Genomic DNA, 20,804 nt, shown 5'->3' with positions numbered 1-20,804 from the left:
ACATGTTATTACCTTTCTACATCTTGATTTGGGTTCTGTGCAGTAGCCACCCTAATTTATAATGTATGATGCTCTAAGGAAAGTTTGTTCCTTTACTATCCTCATCATAATTTGAAACTAATTTTAAATGTAAGGAAAAGAAAAGTGCATAAGACGGTATATAGGGTGTTATACTTAGACTACAGGCCCGGTGCATGAAATTCGTGCACAGGAATGGGGGTCCCTCAATCTGGCCTGCACCCTCTTGCAATCTGGGACCATTGATTCCTAACTGCTCACCTACCTGCCTGCCTGGTCACCCATAACCTCTCGCCTACCTGCCAGATCACCCCTAACTGCCTCTGCCTCGTCCCTTGCCACGGTGGCTTCGTCCAGAATGACATCTGGAAGGTTGTATGGCTGTCTGGTCTAATTAGCATATTATGCTTTTTATTATTATAGATGTTTCAGCACAAAGACAAGCTCTGAACACCAAAAGGCTGTCTGTCCCTAATAAGAGTGGCTGTCCCTAAACATGGCTCTCTCTGCTGGACAGATCTTGTAAATTCAAACGTTTGTGTTTTCTGACCCATTCCCAATAATGAGCCTTAAAACAGTCCCAGCCTCCACGTAAAAAGTTCTGTAACACAAGATTGGGACTGGAGTAGTCTTGACAGCAGATCTGGGAACTTGACAAGTAAGCTTCAGTAGAATCATTTTCTGTTCCTCTGAAGGGCACACATCCGTTGCACAGGACACTGACACAGCTCATACTTTTCAGTTATTATGAGAGCAAATATTTATTAAAATAGTGCAGGACTCTTAAAAATGTGCTTTACATTGAGTAATGTTAGTTTCACACAACTATGTTTAGAATTAGGTGCAGTTTAAAATCCAATTTTTATTTTATGAGAAGAAAAAAAAACGTATCCATCATTACACACCTTGTAAGAGAAGAGAGGATTTAAACTCTGAGCACAAAATTTTCACTCTGAGTACAAATATTACATTTGTTTCCCCCCCGCTCAACATCTCCCCAAATATTTTCTGGACAACCTTCTGTATGTCGGGCAACAAACAGACATACACTCAAACACTCCTCAGTTGTGGTGGTGATTATGGATTGTCCTAAGGTCATGGTTGGTACCTCTTCAAGTTAGTGATAAAGGAAGATATGGAGAAATGGGAGGGCATAGATATTATACCAGTACTTCTCGGTTTTTAAGAGTGACTGCGTGTCTTTTGCTGATAATACAGAAAATGTGTAACTGAGTAAATAAGCTTCTCTTCTAAGCCAAGAATCAACAGACATTCTACAGAAGGGAGACAGCAAGGAAGAGAAGGTCTGAATGGAGCAGTGAGCTCAGGTGCAGGTGATGAGCCCCAGGACAAGGGTCGCTACACAGAAGTGAGTGAGGAAAGGAGAATGTTCAGGAGCTCGGTGGGCACAGAATCATGGGAGCTGGGCAGTTCCAAGGATTGAAATAGGGATAAACGGTCTGGGAAAAGTGACATTTAGAGAACTTGTAGATGAGTGACCCATGGTTTGTGACATTAAAAAATGAGACAGTGTTTGCTTCATAGTCTAGGAAAACCCCAACTCGACAGGGAGGAACAAACATGGAAAGAGTCAAGACCTTGGGGTCAGAGGTAGAAGAGTCCTCAAAGGCATTGTACTCAGATTCATTCTGTAACCCTACAACCCAGTAGCCATTTTCAGGTCTGAATCTGGAGTAAGCATTTAGGTAATTTACATCTGGGTTAAAAACAAAACCAGAGCTTTTTTTTCTATTGAGATTACTTGTTTTGCTGTACACTCCCAGGATCCAGGCAATCTTCTTGGATACATCAACTTCCCAGTAATATTTTCCTGAGGAGAAATTTTGGCTGCCCAAGACATCAAGAGCAGAAAAATCATGCGGATATACATTCCAAAACATAAAATAGTTCCCAACAGTCACTTGTCTCCTATCTTCAGAAATGATAATATCCGAAAGAGTGTTGAGTGGATTAAACATCAAGTTCACTGTAGGAAAAAATACACAGTCAGGTGAATTAAATATGGCATGTGTCTTGTGACATTGTGAGAAGGAATATGGGAAACTGACTTGAAGGAACATGAGTTAAGGGGTCAATGATGAGTAGATCAGTTAAGAACTGCTGTATGTATACCTGTTTGGATGGAACACATGTAACTAAGATCATGGGACCTAAGAGTAAGCACAGCTTCTGAAAAGGGATCAGAACATGGTGATTTGAAGAACCTGTAACTTCTTACCCCAGTAGCTTTGGGCTTCTGCCAGCTCTGAAATGACAAAAGTTTCAATGATGTTGTTAGAAGCAAAAAAGGAAACTCTAATTCCCATCCTCTCTTGAGTCGGAACAGGGTAGGGGAAGCCTATGATGCTGTCAACTGGTGAAGGAGGACAGCTGGTCATTCCCACTTAGATGTGTTCACATTTTCAGCACAGGGAATCGGGGTCTTCTTGTGAGGCCTACCTCATCACTTTTTATCCTCATATAGAAAAGTACCCATTACCCCATGTACTCTGGTACTATAAGAATCCCCCCCCACACACATCCTTCCTTTGGCTCTCCTCACCTTTAAACACTTGCAGCATCCAAGGCAGATCTGGACATCGGAATGCATTCTTTAGTTTCTTAGAAACAACTTTTGGCTTCTTCAAGGTCCAGATCTCACTCCTAGAGAAGACAAAAATTGATCCCTCACACTTCTTACCTTGTGTCTCTTCAAGACCACTGTCTCTCTCACCTTTTATTCCACTGATGCCTTCTCACTTGAATCCTCTTCAATGAAAATCCTGAGGGAGATACAGGTGAGAGTCCTGACACTGCAACCAGAAGGAATGTGTTCGTGTCTACCTTTCTATTTACTCTCTGTGTGACCTTGGGAAGGACTTCTCATAAAGCTCATGTTCTTCCTTCCCAAATGGAAAAATTAACCCCATACTCTCTACCTCTTAAAATAATACACTACTAGATGTACTGGTGGTACCTTTAAAAGTTGTTTGGTGCCTCTAATAAAAAGTATTTCACATACGGAGGAGTCACTGCCATCTCAGTGGTTCCTCCAGGAAGAGGCCAAGGATAATGGTGCCCAGGCAGATGCTTAGTGGAGACTCTCTAGAACCTAGTTTGCAAATCTGAAGTGTTTTCTATGTCTATTATTCCAGTACAGATGCTGAGTATCCTATATAATAAAGAGGTAATATGCAAATTGACCCTCATTCCATAATGCCACCTCAAGATGGCAGCGTGCACAGCAGGGGAAGGGGAGCAGGGCAGAGCCAGCGGCCACTCTGTATGGCTTCTGCTGGGGTTTCCACGGCCCTGTGTGCATGCTGCAGGGGCAGGGCCCGGTGGCTGCTGCACATGGCCCAGAGGAGGGGCATTGGGGCGGCACTCCAGGACTTGGGGCCATCCCATGACACACTGGCCACACGGGGGACCCTGGGACTCAAGGCAGTCCCATGGCACGGGAGGGGAGGGGCCATGGAGGGGTCCCAAATCTTGTTCGATTTCATGGGAAGGGTCACTAGTAACATATAAAGGCACATTCTCTTCTGGGGAATCATTTCAAACATTTGGGAAAGGGAAGATAATACATCCAAATTACTAATGGTCAGAATCTCATGTGCTTGATGCTGCCAAGAGGGTAGGCAACTTTAGGCAAAGGAAGCCATTTTCCCTAGAAGTTGCTAACACATGTAAAAAGAAAAGAAATTTATTATTGACACCAGAACTAAAGTCACTATTCTCTGAGATTTGAGTCTTTCATTTATTTATTATTAATTAATTAATTAATTAATTAATTGCAATCCAAAGAACATCACCTAGAAAGACCTTGTTTCACTATAGAGAAATGGATATGTAAGGAAAATGTCCTTGTAGAAGATTTGGGAGCCTGTGAGGTAAAGGGGAAAAGATCTTCCCTGTGATAAGACAGACACCTGTTAAATATAGAAGGAAGAGATTAAGGTTTGACTAAAATGAGTGAAGTTATGGTATTCTGATACTGTAACCTATTCTTTCTTTCAAATCATTTTTTATTTTTCAATTACAGTTGACATACAATATTATGTTAGTTTCAGGTGTTCATTCCAGTGATTTGACATTATAAAACTTACTAAGTAATCATCCCCCAAAATCTCATACCTATCTGACACCATACAAAGTTATTTCACCCATCGGAATGTTCTCTGTATCTATGAGTCTGTTTCAGTTCTGCTTGTTTATTTTTAGATTTAATTGTTGACAGATATATTTTTATTGGCATTTTATTGTTCATATTTGTAATTTTTATTTTTCTTTCTTCTTAAAGAATACCCTTCAACATTTCATGTAATACTGGTTTGGTGGTAATGAACTCCTTTAGCTTTTTCTGGTCTAGGAAGCTCTTTACCTGACCTTAAATTCTAAATGAGAGCTTTGCTGGGTAGAGTAATTTTGGTAGTAGCTCCTTGCTTTTCATCATTTTGAATATTTCATGGCACTCCCTTCTGGCCTGCAAAGTTTCTGGTGAGAAATCACCTGAAAATCTTATGGGAGCTCCCTTGTAGGTAACTAACTACTTTTCTCTTGCTGCTTTTGAGATTCTCGCTTTTGCCTGGTTGGCGTGGCTCAGTGGTTGAGCGTCAACATATGAACCAGGAGCTAATGGTTTGATTCCTGGTCCGGGAATATGCCCGGGTTGTGAACTTGATTTCCAGTGTGGGGTGTGCAGGAGGCAGCTGGTCAATGATTCTCTTTTACCATTGATGTTTCTATCCCTCTCTTCCTCTCCCTTCCTCTCTGAAATCAATAAAAATATATATTTTTTAAAAAGATTCTTATTTTGTCTTTAACCTTTGACATTTTAAAAATTTAAATATATACTTATTGTTGACAGTATTACAGATATCCTCCATTCCCCTCACCCCTTATCCTTCTCTGGCCAGCCTCTACCCCTCCAAGGCCTTCATTAAACTATTGTCTGTGTCCATGGCCTATGCATATAAGTATATAAGTTCTTTGGTTTATCTCTTCTTGTTCCCCCCACCACCACCCTGAGATATGTCTGTCTGTTTCTAGCCTCCATGCCTTGGATCTTATTCTGTTGGTCAATTCATTTTGGTCATTAGATTCCACAAATAAGGGAGTTCATGTGATATTCCTCTTTCTCTTATTGGCTTATTTCACTTAACATAATAGTCTCCAGGTGGCATTTTAATTATAATGTGTCTTGGTGTAGGCCTCTTTGGATTCTTCTTGTTTGGGACTCTTATTTCTAATGCTTCTCTTATCCCCAAATCTGTGATCTCCCTGTTAGGTCGGAGAGAGCCCAGGATCGGATACATGCAGGCATGTGATGAGACAATGGACTCCCCCTGGAATTTCTCACAGATCAATGTGCCAGACACAGATACCGGCTTCTTCTCCCTGAATCCACATACCCCCACACAGATACTGACTCATTCCTGAATACCTTGCTGACCCCCCTGCAGCTGAAGTTTCCTCAACTGAATACCTCAGCTCATGTCCCTGCCCCTCATCCAACCGCAGTATAAAAAAAGCGCCTCCCTCCATGTTGGCCTGAATCCACGTGCCCTGTCTTTGGGGGTATGTGGGTCTCCCAGGGATGCAGAATAAACTTTCCTTTCCTTTCTTTTCTGATTCACTGGACTCTATTTCTTGCGCCGCCTCCTGAGCCACCTAACCTAACACTCCCACCACCCAAATTCCATACCATTACAAAGTTTCACCTGTTATCAACAATTTGAAATACTGTAATACCCAAGTTTACCACATCTGTGATTTTTTAAAATTATGATTGATTCAAGATTACTCTTATAGTTATAATTTTGGCATCATACAAAAAAAAAAGGACCATGCTTGGTCTCACACACACATACCTTTTTAAGATGTTAATCATATCCTGGAGAAAAGAGAGAAAACATAAGTCAAGAGTAAGGTTGCCAGGTTTAGAAAATTAAAATGGCTAGCTAAAATGTAATTTTGAATAAATCATAAATATGTTTCAATATAATCATGACTTCTGAAATATTTAAGATACTCGTACACTAAAAAAATAATGTGTTATTTATCTGAAATTCAAATTTAGCTATACATCCCTTATTTTGTCTAGCAACATCAAAGGAGTAATAAGTCTTCCTACCTTTCAAAGTTTTACTCACTTTCCTCTTCACATCCCTAGCACCCCTTGATCTGGTGTAAATAAATAGATGGTCAGAATATAGGTAGGGGACAAACTGGAGAGATAAGACCCAGACCAGCCACCTTAGAGACTCATGTAAGGATAATGAAAATATGCTTCCAGGATCTTAAGACAGTATATATTTAAAAGGAAGAGAGGAGCCTACTATTTCTTTATACACATTCATGGGAAGACCCCCTTAATTTATTATTATTTTATATATTTCAGTGAAAAAGGAAAATTTATTTTTTAGACATAATTCCAAACTCTGGGGAATCAAAGATGATTAATCAATAATTACATTCCTCAGGATGTATATTTTTCTTTTGCTGTAGGAACAAGCAAACTAGCACTTCAAGCAAATGTTTTTCCCTGTCTTCTACTCGTTTTATACATTCTACACACTACCCTAAGGGAATCTCATCAATGTGAAATTATACTATAAGTCACAGAAACCAGCAGCAGAGAAAGTCTAAAATGAAATTTACTGTTTCCCAGCCATTTACATTCCATTGTCCAGAATACTATCAATATCTATTTCATCACTGTCTTTAATTAAAAAGTGTATCTTAGCCTGGCTGTGCTTCAGTGGCTGAGCATCGACCCATTAACCAAGAGATCAGGGTACATGCCTGAGGTGCAGGCTCAATCCCAGGAGAGGGCATGCAGGAGGGAGCTGGTCAATGATTCTCTCTCATCATTGATGTTTCTATCTCTCTCTCCCTCTCCCTTTCTCTGAAATCAGTAAAAACATATTTTTAAAAAAATGTTTTAAAAGTCCATCTTACTCTGAATTCCAATATTGTATTAAACCAGTTCAGTCCCTATGCTAAGCTTCTTTTAGCCATCTACTCTTTCCCATCATAACATTATTTGCTTTATTTATTTGAACAAAAATACACCAATATATTTGGTTTCCCCCTCTTTAGTCTAAACCCTTTTATACCAACAAAGCCTTGGTTACTAGTTGGCTGTACCTGCTCAAAAAGTTTTACACTCTGTATTAGGTTTTTGTTGTTATTGTATCTGACAAAAAACAGCCAGAACTGCCTTAAATTTAAAAGAAAAAGGAAAAAAACTCAGGCAACAGGCAGAACTTTTGTATTAGCTAGATTTCTAGAAAAAAATCTTGTCACTAGGGTCTGCTCTTTCTCAAAATTCTATTTTCTACCTGCTATTTGGACTTTCTTTTCATTCTCTATATGGCATCAACTGAAACATCCTTGTTTAAGTGATAATCCCAATCATATCACCTAGCAGAAAAGATAATTTCTCTTTCTAGGCATAACAATAAAATTCTAAGGCATACAGATCATTGCCCTGAATGGGTCAGGTGCATATCTTAAAGTAATTACTGCATTTTTGGAATAGATATGCTATTTTAGGAATTAAATATGCTGATTTACCTAGAATTGAGAGACACATATATCCCTCACATATATTGATTTTCTCAACCCTAATCAACTACATGGACAGATGGTAGAGATGGGTTCCTCAAAAGGTAATTCAAAAGATGGTTACCAACACACACACAAAAAAGTAATTGAATGATGTTGGATAGACAAACAACTGTCTCATGCAGAAACTGTCTATTTCTTAACAGACTGCCATCTTCTTACTCTATAAAAATATCAGCAGGCTTTAAGTAAAAATTAGCAAGATATAAAAAAAGTTTCATAGAAAATTCTATGGATCTAGGAGAGTGTTTCTGGCCCAGGTAATTGCAATGGGGTCTGCTCTGTATTCTGTAGCTGGATGAGCAGCATCTCTGGCCTCTACCCACTAGATGGCAGTACAATTCTTAGATCCCTGGGACACCCATTTCTTAAAATGGTCTCCTTAGAAAACAACTGATTTAGTAGTACAATAGAATTGTTTTGAATTGAATAGAATTGTTTCACTTTTTTTCAAACAATTTTGAAGGGGAAGAAATGTTCTATGAAACCACAATAATGGAAAACTTAGAGTATGAGTGCAAAAATATAAAGATTCATGTGAAAGAGTGATCATCTAGAAATATAATATAGCAAATTGGATTTTGACAAAGGTACCAAAATAATTCAGTGGAGGAAGGGAGAGTTTTTTCAATAAATGTCAAACTCCATCTATACATGGTTTAACAATTCAATATATTTATACAATTCTTTGAATTGTATTCTTACAATGAGTAGGTTTTTTATATAATTTATACATCAAAAACATGTTTTTAAAAAAGAAGTAATGCCCTAACTGGTTTGGCTCAGTGGATAGAGTGTCGGCCTGGGGACTGAAAGGTGCCAGGTTCAATTCCGGTCAAGGGCATGTACCTTGGTTGCAGGCACATCCCCAATAGGGGGTGTGCAGGAGGCAGCTGATCGATGTTTCTCTCTTATCGATGTTTCTAACTCTCTATTCCTCTCCCTTCCTCTCTGTAAAAAATCAATAAAAAATATATTTTTTTAAAAAAAGTAGTAATGATCCAGCAAATAGAAATTAATTACTTCAGTATTTGAAATGAAGTTAAGAGATTCTTGTTCAGTTATCAAAAAAGAATGCAAGAGGTCAAACAGAGAAATGAAATATCCTGAATTTCCAATATGTTTCATAGCTTAAGATCACAGTCATGAAGTTAATTCCATGAAAAAAAATTAACACTCATACTAGGTTCAATTCATTTATTGAGTCTCTATATGTTTCCCCCATATGCACACACACACACACACACAGAAGCACACATACATATTCATACATGCTCATCCTTCACACAGGTGTTATTACATTTTCCACCTCTTAACAAAACAATAACAAAATCAAACATAAAGAGAGATATGAATTGTTTGATTAAGCTTAATGAAAAAAATGCCTTACAAATGCTAGATCACAGATAATAGAAGCCTATAAAAATCTTCTTTCAAAAGATTTCATAGCCTTTTATAAAATAACTAGAGGTCCGGTGCACAAAAAAATTTGTGCACTCGGAGGGGTCCCTCAGCCGGGCCTATGCCCTCTCGCAGTCTGGGACCCCTCGGAGAATGTCCACCTTCTGGCTTAGGCCTGCTCCCTGGGGGATCAGGCCCAAGCTGGCAGTCAGACATCCCTCTGGCAGCCTGGCAGCCCTTGGGGGATGTCCACTTGTCAGTGGGGAGCAGGCCTAAGCTGCAGTCAGACATCCTTAGCGCTGCTGAAGTGGCAGCCTGGCTTGTGGCGATGGAGGAAGCCAAGCTTCCCAATGGCCCTGAGCCAGCTGCGGCCTCTGCTCATGGCAACAAAGTTTCAATTATAGAAGACAAATAAATCTCAGATACCTGCTTCCAGCCAGCCTCCACTGGGAGCTTGGGTGGTTGGGGGCTGTGGCCAGCCTGCAAACAGCCATCAGCCCCTCACCCAGGATGGCCACACTCTCATGGGGTGAGGGTCCCTGCTGGGGGGCTTGGCCAGCCTGCAAACTGCCATCAGCCACTCACCCAGACTGGCCAGGCATCCCAGCAGGACCCCCGCCCCCTGAAGGGGGTGTGGCCAGCCTGAAAACGACCCTCAGCCCCTCACCCAGGCTGGCCAGGCACTCCTATATAATAAAAGAGTAATATGAAAATTGACCCTAACAGAAGAATGACTGGGAATGACTGGTCACTATGACACACACTGACCACCAGGGGGCAGATGCTCAATGCAGGAGCTGCCCCCTGGTGGTCAGTGCGCTCCCACAGGGGGAGCTCTGCTCAGCCACAAGCCAGGCTGGCGGCTGCCAGTACAGCAGTGGTGGTGGGAGCCTCTCCCGCATCCTTAGCAGCACTAAGGATGTCCGACTGCAGCTTAGGCCTGCTCTCCACTGGCAAGTGGACATTCCCCAAGGGCTGCTGGGCTGCCAGAGGGATGTCTGACTGCCAGCTTAGGCCCAATCCCCAAGGAATGGGCCTAAGCCAGCAGGTGGACATCCTCCGAGGGGTCCCAGACTGCAAGAGGGCACAGGCCGGGCTGAAGGACACCCCTGAGTGCACAAATTTTAGTGCACCGGGTCTCTAGTCTTTTAATAAGGAAGAAAATGCAGATACGAAGAGGGGAAGGAAGCTTAATCTCTGTGATTTCCTCAAATCACATATATAGGTGCTCCGGCCCAAGTCCTACCTGCAGCCTGTCCATTGATGATTCACACATATGATGTTGGAGATCTGAGATGAGCTCTCTCGTGTACTGCCTCTGCTGGACCACCTCCAAGTTACCCAGCACATGCGCTTCGTCTTCCCGCAGCTTTTGCAGCTCCATTTGCTCCTCCCTGTCCAGGATGTCTCCCATTTCATCAAACCCTTTCTGAATCCTCTCTCTCTCAGTCTGCATGTGATTCAATGGGGAAGAGAAGAGGAAGAAGCAGTCAGTCGGTCCAGCTGAGGGCTTGGGCCTTGGAATCCAAGACAAAAGCTATTTTCCTCCGGCACTTAGGAGGTAAAAGAAAATGAGCCATTCCTGGGAAAAGCATTTTCCCAACTCTTTTCCCTTGAGCTGCTCCCAAAGTAATTCATTCAAGTTTACTTTCTCAAGGCCCACCAGGAAACACAATGTGCTTCCTGAATGAGACTTGGATTGCAGTCACCTGTCTTGGATAATCATGCCACACTGCATATGAAACTCCTCTACCCATATCTCCAAAACAGGGAATCCGGAGCCTTCCTTAACGCTTCTTCTGGAAGTATCAGAACCTCAAACTTGATGACTGAAATGGGACACGAATTTATGAATTATTTTTACATTGGTCTTCTCTATGTCTTTGCCTCTAAATAGTTGCTTTCACTTGGGAGTATCTACTCTGTAGCTCCCAACTCTTAATAGGAATGGAACTGAATGAGGACTGAGCAAAAGTCTTCTCAACTCATTAATTCTGAGGTCACAAGGAGGAAGGGGCATCCTTGTGATTGGACAAGGTGCTGCTCAGTTTGCTGTTTTAGAGCTGCCTCAAGAATAATGTCTTTTTACCTTCCAGGTAGCTCTCTCTTCATTGATGACAGCTTCCAACTCCTCAACTTCCTGCTGCTCCTGTGCAAGCCTATCCAGAGCTGCCTCTAGCTTCTCCTGTGAGAAAGGAACCACCAAAGTCAAGCTATGAGCTTTCTCAGCACCTGGATAGAGGATAAATGGAGAAGAAATCAGGCTCAGCTCAGAAAAGACTAGAATTTCAGAACTGAAGCTAACAATTAGAACTGAGAATGCAGACAGAAATCTGAGGAAGTATGTGTGTCCTTTATCCCAGGGTGATGCAAGTTTCCATCTCTGTATCAAGAGTAGCTTGGATTTCTCTTTTCCTAGAGAAAGAGCTGGTCCTGAAGCAAGCAAAGTCCTTTCTCCTCAAGAACACTCTTCCCAGATCTAACCAACCATGTTCCTAAAAGTTCCATATGTTCATGGGGGCAATCAGAATTTACCTGGAGGAATTCTCACTCATACAACTTCTCTTTGATATGCATATTACTGAAGAAAATGAATGAATGCACAACAATGTCCCTCAGGCTTCAGAAGCTAAGCCAAGGATATCAAAGAGAATGCAGCACTCAGTTCTATGATGACAAGGGAAAGAAATAGGATTAAGCAGTAAAGATTTCACTTCAGGTAACATTCTGCCCAATGTTTCCACACTCTGGGGCCTACCTGACATTCTTTGACCACCTCCTCCACGAGGGATATTTGGTGACGAGGGATATTTGGTGACCTGGGTGCTCCTGGACACAAAGGTTGCAAATGGCCTTCCCATCCTCCTTTCCCCATGTTGCTCACAGAGATCATGTTGCTCACAGAGATCATGTTGCTCATAGAGATCATGTTGCTCATAGAGATCATGTTGCTCACAGAGATCATGTTGCTCATAGAGATCATGTTGCTCACAGAGATCATGTTGCTCATAGAGATCATGTTGCTCACAGAGATCATGTTGCTCATAGAGATCATGTTGCTCACAGAGATCATGTTGCTCACAGAGACCATGTTGCTCACAGAGATCACTCCTCTGCTGCTGGTGTGGCCACATGTTGAGTTCTCTGATTTTCTTCACTATGTTGTCCAACTCCTTATTAGGCATGAGGTGCCAAGGGTCGTATGTGCTCTGGCACACAGGACAGCGACATTGCCCTCCAAAGAAGCTCTCTGACTCATGTGCAGCGATGCAGAGTTGGCAGAAGTTGTGGCCACAGCGCAGGCTCATGGGTTCTGTCAGGAGCTGCAGGCAGATGCAGCAGGTCACCTCCTCGTTTATGCTCCCCTGTGATAGAAAATCCATTTCTATGCTCCCCTGGCTTCTTCCTGTCCTGGCTCCAGAGGCTCTTCTTGCTTTCAGACTCCTGCAAGGCTGGGAATATTGAAGGGGGCAGGATAAGAAAGGCAGGAATAGAAAGAATACTGATTGGGCAGACATTTAGAACAGGACAAAACATTAATATTCAGTAAAGAAAGGAAAAGAGAAAGAGAGAAGAAGAGTAGTCAGTAACAATGAAAAGGTCCCTTGGTAATGATTTCAAACACTTTACTCTTAGTGTAGGTCACATGACAAATTTTACCCCATCAAGGCAGTGATTGCTGTTTTCTCTTTTCTACTGGATAGAGGACAAATTGAGGCCTTTTTAACCAAAAGCTTTGTGTCACTCATCATTAGTCTTTTTCTTTTCTTCTTCATTTTTTTTAATCATTAGTCTTTACTATACTTTTCTATTCTCAAGCACATCCAGCATGTTATATACATGAACCGTGCTTTTACATTGCTCTTTTCAATGTGTGATTTACTTTATTTGAACAGTTTTATTGAGTTATATTTATGTCACATGCATTCATTTCAGAGTACAGTAATTTCTAATAAATGTATGAAACAGAATAACTATCCCCACAGTCCAATTCTAGAACATACTATTTCTTAAAAACAAACCTAATGCCATTAGAGTCACCCTTTCTGAACCTGAGCCTCAGGCTACCATTAACTTCACCTGTGTTTTTGTGGAATTACCTTTACTGATCAATACGTAAGAGTAGAATTTTAATATATGATCATTTGAGTCTGATTTCTTTCACTTTGCATGTGTAATTAGGATTAATCTCTCCAGCCTTTCCCATAAAAACATTTTTATATTAAAAGCACAAAATCCAATGCCGTCTGAGAGATTTTGCATTTGCTTGTCTCTAGATGGGATGATCTTCTGCCTGATGTCAGTATGACCCCTTTTTACATTTTATTTTGTCTTCACCTCACATGTCCTCTTATCAGAATGGCCTAATCTAACTTATCTATAACAAAACTGCCAATACTATTACTTCCTGTGCATTTGATATATATTTCTTATTTTAACTACCTAATTTATAACATCTTTCTTTAACTGCCCAGCTCTTCTTTTTATTTCTTTTTATTTTTTTAATATATTTTTATTAATTTCAGAGGGGAAGGGAGAGGGAGAGAGAGATAGAAACATCAATGATGAGAGAGAATCATTGATTGGCTGCCTCCTGCACGTCCCCTACTGGGGATCAAGTCTGAAACCTTGGCATGTGCCCTTGACCAGAATAGAACCTGTGACCCTTCAGTCTGCAGGCTGATTCTCTATCCACTGAGCCAAACCAGCTAGGGCTACCTCTTCTTTTTTAAAAGTAATTCATGCATTAGATTGATCATTGTTTTGTCTGCTGGTGTTTCCTCAGTATCTAGAACAGTGCATCACAGGAACACAGTGTTTGATTAATAAATAAAACCAGAAGCTCCCTGCTCCCCATCTCTCAATAGATGATCATCTGGTAGACATTTTCTTATCAGCTTTCATCTTTATTCCCATTAACCTGAAAAGTGTTTACCTGGTAACACACCTGTGCCTCACAGAGCCTTCCTATGCACTCAAACTCATTCCCTAGACACATCTACAGGAACAGCAAAGACCAGGATAGAAATGACATTTTTTCCCGAACAATTTTATAGCCAGTTATAATTTTGACATCACTTTGACCTATTTATTTCTTATACAGATATTTTTAAAAATCTTTTTGGAGTTAATTCTCACCCTAGAATATTTTCCCACTGATTTTTAGAGAGAGTGGAAAGGAGGGGGAGGGACAGAGAAAGAGAAGCATCGATGTGAGAGAAACACACCGATTGGTTTCCTCCTGCACATGCCCCAACCAATGGCAGGGATGGAGTCTGCAACCAAGGTATGTGCCCTTGACCAGAATCTAACCAGGGATGCTTCAGTCTGCAGGCTAACGCTCTATCCTCTGAGCCAAACTGGCTAGGGCTTATGTAAATATTTTTGACAAATAATAGTACTCTGACCTTAAATTAAGAAATACAAACAGGTAGTCACAAAATAGTCATAAGATTATAAAAGTACAACATAGGGGAAAATAGGAGTATTATAATAACTATGTATGGTGCAAGTGGGAACTTGAAATATTGGGGGCGAGGGGAACTTTGTAAAGTATATGGTCTAACTACTATGCTGTAGACCTGAAACTAGCACAACATAATATTGAATGTCAATTGTAATTGAAAATTAAAATAAAAAAGGAAAGAAAAATAAATTTAAAAAATAGTACTCTTTTCTTCAGATGTGTAAATAAAATAAATGACTTACAGAGGTCAACGTTATTCTTTTAAAATAGGTAGGGTTGTTGAGACACATACCACTACATAACAAGGAATGCCAATAAATGCCAGCCAACTATCAGAAAGTAGCAGAGAGGCATGGAACAGATCCCTCCCTCACAGCCCTGAGAGGAATCAACCCTGCCAACATCATTGATGTTATATTTCCAACCTCCAGAACTGTGAGAATAAATTTAAGCCAACTAGTTTGTAGTGCATTTTGTATGACAGGCTTAGAAAACTAACAAAAGTATCTGTTTGTTTGTTTGTTTGTTTGTTGTATTCTATCATTGAAGAAGCATTATGCCATTGATAGCCTCCCACTAAGACAGACAGAGCCCTAGATAGTTTGGCTCAGTAGATAGAGTGTTGGCCTGCAGACTGATGTGTCTCTCTTACATCAATGTTTCTCTCTTTCTGTCCTTTCCCCTCCCTTCCACTCTAAAACTCAATGGAAAAATATCTTCAGGTGAGAAATAACAATATATATATATATATATATATATATATATATATAAATAACACTAATAAAAAGACAGACAGACACATAGACAGAAACAAAATGTATTCTCCCTCTTGGAGATGGTGCAATGTAGGAGTTTTTACAGAGTAAGGTAAGGGTCAACCAGGTCTTGAGTTTTTACAGAGTAAGGTAAGGGTCAACTAGGTCTTGAGTTTTCTTATCTCATTATATCCTAATTGTCCCTACAGTGGCTTTCTGTACATGTACAATTCAGATAAGAAAAATGAACATGTCTCCGCAATGTTGAAAAAAATCTTATAGAGGGTCAGCCAACATTCTTTTTATTTTTTTAGGCAAAATACCACGATAGACTTTATTAAATGCTGCTCAATCCCCCAATGAAGATCTTTCATTACAAAACAGTTTTCCACACAACTGCAAGTTAAGAGATTGGAATGGTACTCTGATAACAAAATTTATGAGAAATACTTGACCAAGTAAAAACATACAAGACCCCTATAGTCAACCTTCTTAGAACGCTACAGAAGCCAACTGCAGTTCCTTTAAGTAAAGCCAGGCAGTGACAAGGAGCACTTGGTGTCACCACGCTGTGGGACACGAAGCCCCCATCAGGAGGGACTGGAGGAGGGCAGGTGGTGAGGGCTGGAAGGGCCCTGCCTTCAGCCGTGGGGAAGGGGAGGAAGAAGAATGAACTGAGAGGCAGGCTGTGTGCTCACCTGTGCTGCCCCCACTAATCTGTGCTCATCACTGGGGAGTTGCAGATAAGGGGGACCATGAGGACCAATCTGAAGAATTTGGTTTACTTTCCTAGCTTTTATTTATAAGTTGTGCTTTAAAAAGCCTGGAGATTTAAGTTTTTTGCTCCAATTCCAGAGTACAGTAATATTTCTAATGAAGGGAGGCTTTTGGCAGGTAATTCCCCCCATCATATTTCTGAGAGGGACACAGGGAAAGGTAAGGATTATACCTTAGTTTTATTTAGGAAATACTTTTTTCCCAGGATGTAACTAAGGTCTGCAGCAATGTGAAAAGCACATTATAAAAGAGAAAAATATACAGAGCAGACTACTGTATCTGTGTGCAACACAATCAAAATAGAACTCAAGTCATAATTCTTACCGCTCCCATAATTATCTCACTCATATTATAGATGATAAAGTTCATTTCTGTGAAACTTCAGATGTGACACAATAAATCGATGATTAGACAAATGTTACAATGTACTGTGGCCATGATATAGCACAGAGCTATGTTTAGTCCATATATGTTTTCATTTACAGTTGCCAGAAAAAAAAATTGACCTTTTAATTATACCGTTGAGGTTTCATGATTTTTACATTTTTTTAAAAAAGTGTACAAAACTGTGCCTATCCCACAGAGGTGGCATGTTTCTCTTTATTCATCACTTGTATTGCTGAGAATACTGTGCATGTTGTAAGCACTGTTCTGGTTTTCTAGAGCTTTCTTTAGTTTTAGCTCCTCTAATTTTTTTCCATAATTCTTCACGTTCCAATTCCTTCTTTTTCTCTCTTTGTCTTTCGGCTTTGTATGAACTAGTAAGAGCATCAAAAAGCTTGCCATTCATTTTCATTAGGGTTTTCAGCACATTGTAGACCAGTGCTACGATGGTCGGATTCCAGCGTTCCTTGGAGATTTTGTACAAACATAATTGGCAGAATTTTATCAATATTCTCCTCAATCAAACTAAGAATATATTCATTATTCCAGAAGTACAACGCCCTTTCTGCAATCTGAAAATGAGAACTGGATACACACTTAGATATTTGCTTAAAAAGGGGCTCTTCAATTTTTTTGAACTGTGTTGGTTCAATGACATCTAAGATTTCTTCAGTTTCTCCTAAAAACATCACCTCTTTCTGGCTGCATGTTTTTGGCCAAAATTTCAGCAATCCTCTGGTCACTGGTTCTGTTAGTGTTGTATCTTTCTCCAGGAACTGTACAACACAGTAGGCTAACTGAGCATGAAACAAAGCTAATCCTTTTGCAGTATGCATAGGAATAAGAACCTTCATTCGAAATTGTTTATGTTCTGTTTTCAGTGGCAATGCAAAGCCATTGATAATACTTCCTAATATTTCCAGGAGTTCAGCAACACCATTGAAATGTTCTGTTTCATATGTAAACCTGAGGAAAATGTTGTTAATTTGTTTCCTGATGAATGCTCTTAATCCAAGAAATTTCCCATAAATTCGATGCAGAACAGTCTTCAGGAAGTCACGTTCTCTGGGAACTTCACTATCAAAAAGTTCCAGGATCTGTTGTACAAATTTCTGACCAACGTATCGCTTTGCAATGCTGGGCTGGAAATCAGGGCTTTCCAAAAATCTTAAGAAGAAATTCATATACCGATTGTATGTGAGGCCAAGAAGCCCCAAGTGTGGGTTCATCCTCTGGATCAAAATCTGGATTATCACTTGGCGGAAGAGTACGGAAGATATTTGCACTGATCATTCTGACTATATCAGAATACGCTGATTCAACAATTACACCACGACTAGTTGAAAACATACTCAACCAGTTCATTCAGTGCTGCTCTCTTAATTTCTTTGCTCTTCAAGTCTGAAACAGAGTCCATGAAATCAAACAGTACACAACACTGTTGCAACTTCTGACAGCAGAGTTCTTGTTGTTCGTTTGAAGTGGCATCTTTGAGTTGGGGCAGGGGCTGCCGCTCCTCGGGGCTGCCCTGGCGGCGGAACTGCCACGAGCCCTGGGAGCGCTTTTCCGGGTGAAGCCCGTCCACTTTCTCCGAGGCCGAGATGGCCGCACTGGCAGCCCCCGCTGGCGGCCCAGGCGCTCGCCAGCTGCGGAGGCTGCTTGCAGGGCAGGGACAGCTGCAGGAGGAGGAGGAGAGGCGCGGAGCAGTCGCGCCCCTCCGCCCCTGGCCACACCGTCTTCCCGCTCCGGGGCGGGCTCCCGGGTCCGACGGAAGCAAGGGCGGGGGCGCAGGGGGGCCCAGAAGTTGTTGACTGCGGGCGCGGAGGGCGGGTGGACGGGAGCCTGAAGTTTAGACAACGGAGGCGACGGAGCTGGGGCGCGGACGCGGAGCGCGCCGCTCGTCCCTTCGTCCAGGTCGCCCGCCAGCCCCTCAGCGGCCGCTGCCAGAGCAACCCGCCTTCCTTGGAGTCTCCTCCCGAGGCGCTGCCATCGCGGGTCCCTGCCGAGCCTCGGCCGCGGTGCCCGCTCCTCCCTGTCCGCGCGGTCCCCGCATCTCCCGTGGCGGTAACCCGCCGCCCGGGCTCTGGGCGAGCACGCGAGCGCTCCTCGGGGCGCGGAGCAGCCTGCGCTCCGTCCCCCACGCGCCCTTCCGCCGCCCGCGCAGAACCCCCAGCGGGCGTCCGACCTACAGCTGGAGAAGGCGGTGGGGAGGCGCCGGCGGGGGAGTGTCCAGCCAACATTGTTAAAACCGCTCCTGTACCCTGGATCAGTAACTACCAATGAGAAGGTGAACCTGTTCTTGGCATCCAGACACCTGGTGAGTTGAGAAACATGGCAACTCCTCCCATGCCGCTATATTCAGAGTTCTTTCTTCTATCCCACCTCCTTCCATCCAGGGTTTAGTCTGCACCACATTAAAGAACCTCACCACAAGAACTCTAGCTCTCGGGTCAATTTGTTTCAAATAAATCATTTAGAAATAGAAGTCATCTTCATAAAACTACCCCTCGTTCATCCCTTTCTCTCCTGGAAGTTCATCAGAAAAGCCTGCAGCACTCTCTTCTCATTAGGTCGCATCCAAATGAGTCTTTTACCTAGATTCCAGGAATGGTTTCCCCGCTAGTTCTCCTGATCCTGTCACTGGTCTCAGCGTCTGCTTGCATCCTTGTTCACCATCAGCAAGAGTGATTTTTTATTGATTTTTTACAGAGAGGAAGGGAGAGGGATAGAGAGGTAGACACATCCACGAGAGAGAAACATCGATCAGCTGCCTCCTGCACACCCACTACTGGGGATGTGCCCGCAACCAAGGTACATGCCCTTGACCGAATCGAACATGGGTCCCTTCAGTCCGCAGGCCTAGGCTCTATCCACTGAGCCAAACCGGTTAGGGCTAGCAAGAGTGATTTTTTAAAATACACATTAACCCTGCCACTCCTTTGCTCAGATACATGTCATTAGTGAATCCATCTTTATCATGGCCTAGTTAGGCCTATATTATACATCCCTTTCTATTGCCTTACCCACTCAACTCACCTTCCCATCAAACCACACTGATTGCATCTATATTTTTTAATCACTCAGGACAAAAAATCCCCTCATTTCCTTGAAGGCTTTACTCAAAATCACCTTCTTACACTGAGACCTAAACTGAAATTTATTTAAAACAGTAAAGTCCTTTACCAGGGCTCTATAGATACCTTGTCCTACGATGACCTTTTGGTCTATTATTGTTGTTGTTTCTTGGTTTTACATTTATACCATAGGAATATCCATCTTATTTTATACCGTCTTACGCTTTTATTCTTTGTTTACTTTATCTTCCCATCTTAAAATATAATTTTTGTAGATACCTAATATTTATTGTACATTCAGCAGAAGTTAATGTAGTTTTATGCCACAGGTGAATCCATTTGTTATTGAGATTTTAATGTAAAATCTTTGAAATATATAAAAACTTACTTTCTCCTGTTTTGAGGAACCTATAATAGCCCTTGAGAATGCAGTTAGTTCACACCTTATCCAGGAATGAGTCACAGATCCATAATCTTTGAGACGGGGGAGGAAGTTAAGTACACTTCAAAATCTATGTAACAGAGATATCAAGGTACAAATTGTTCAAAGGTGAGATTAAGATGGAGTTCTTTCTGAAAAATTACCAACTCCTTTTCTTACCTCCAGGCAAGAGAAAAGTCAGTAAAGGGTTGTTAAGCTAATAAACAATGGGAGGGTTATGCCCAGGATGATGCAGAATGCACTCTAAAGCCAGAGAGGGCACCAGAGTCATAGGGTGCACAGAGACACCAGTGAGCCATGGCCAAGGAGACAATAAGTTGCCTGTTCCTGGACCTTTGAGAGATAAGTGGCCACCTGGGGGCTACAGAGATGAGCAGCAATCTGGTTATCCAGCCTCTCTCATCAGGCTGGCCAAAGTGCTGGGCATTTATCAGGAAGGTTGTGCACAGCTTCCCAGAAGTTACTAAGATATAAGTGAAAGAATTAGCACTAAGGGAAAGGGCAGCAGGTGTCATATGCAGTTTCAAAAGTGGCAAGAAAAAGCTCCCGAGACAGCCCAAGAAGCAGATGGATGAGGAAAATAAGGCATTCCAGCAGAAAGCAAAGGCCAATGGAAAAGGCCCCCAAGACACTTGTGAAATAAGAAATCTGGCCAGAAAGGGGCTGTTCCTTTGTGCCTGGGGCAATGGCGATCTTAAATTCCATTCCTGTTTTAACATCTGGATTCCCTATGATAACATCAGTTGCCACCTACAGCTAGAATGAAGAAGTATTGTCTGGGAGCTTATTATACATTTAAGAATAAAGTTTTGTAAAAAAATAAATAATAAATAAATAAATAAATAAGCTAATTT

At 41.7% G+C, this 20,804-nt stretch overlaps 1 protein-coding gene, 1 long non-coding RNA gene and 1 pseudogene across 2 annotated transcripts in view; 1 reads left to right on the top strand and 2 right to left on the bottom strand.

Moving 5' to 3' along the window:
• Window positions 1-753: 753 nt before the first annotated feature.
• On the bottom strand, window positions 754-19,915 carry LOC106698119 (E3 ubiquitin-protein ligase TRIM22-like). The gene is given in 10 exon segments (XM_014460759.2): window positions 754-2,005; window positions 2,258-2,284; window positions 2,582-2,682; window positions 5,892-5,914; window positions 10,298-10,501; window positions 11,141-11,236; window positions 11,810-11,866; window positions 11,869-11,930; window positions 12,134-12,553; window positions 19,897-19,915. Coding segments are annotated over 9 exon segments (1,467 nt in total). The 5' UTR covers window positions 12,435-12,553; window positions 19,897-19,915; the 3' UTR covers window positions 754-1,409.
• Window positions 15,601-17,986, bottom strand: LOC102437296 (annotated as a pseudogene).
• Window positions 18,302-20,804, top strand: part of LOC111827153 — an 11,491-nt gene continuing 8,988 nt past the window's right edge. Inside the window, exon 1 of the long non-coding RNA XR_002830663.1 lies at window positions 18,302-18,751. This is a non-coding gene — a long non-coding RNA (uncharacterized LOC111827153). The remainder of the gene's footprint in view (window positions 18,752-20,804) is intronic.

This window comes from Myotis lucifugus, unplaced genomic scaffold (genome assembly GCF_000147115.1).
Source record: "Myotis lucifugus unplaced genomic scaffold, Myoluc2.0 scaffold_138, whole genome shotgun sequence".
Lineage (NCBI taxonomy): Eukaryota > Metazoa > Chordata > Mammalia > Chiroptera > Vespertilionidae > Myotis > Myotis lucifugus.
The sequence above is the reverse complement of the archived record's forward strand: the minus strand, read 5'-3'. Positions and strand labels throughout refer to the sequence as shown.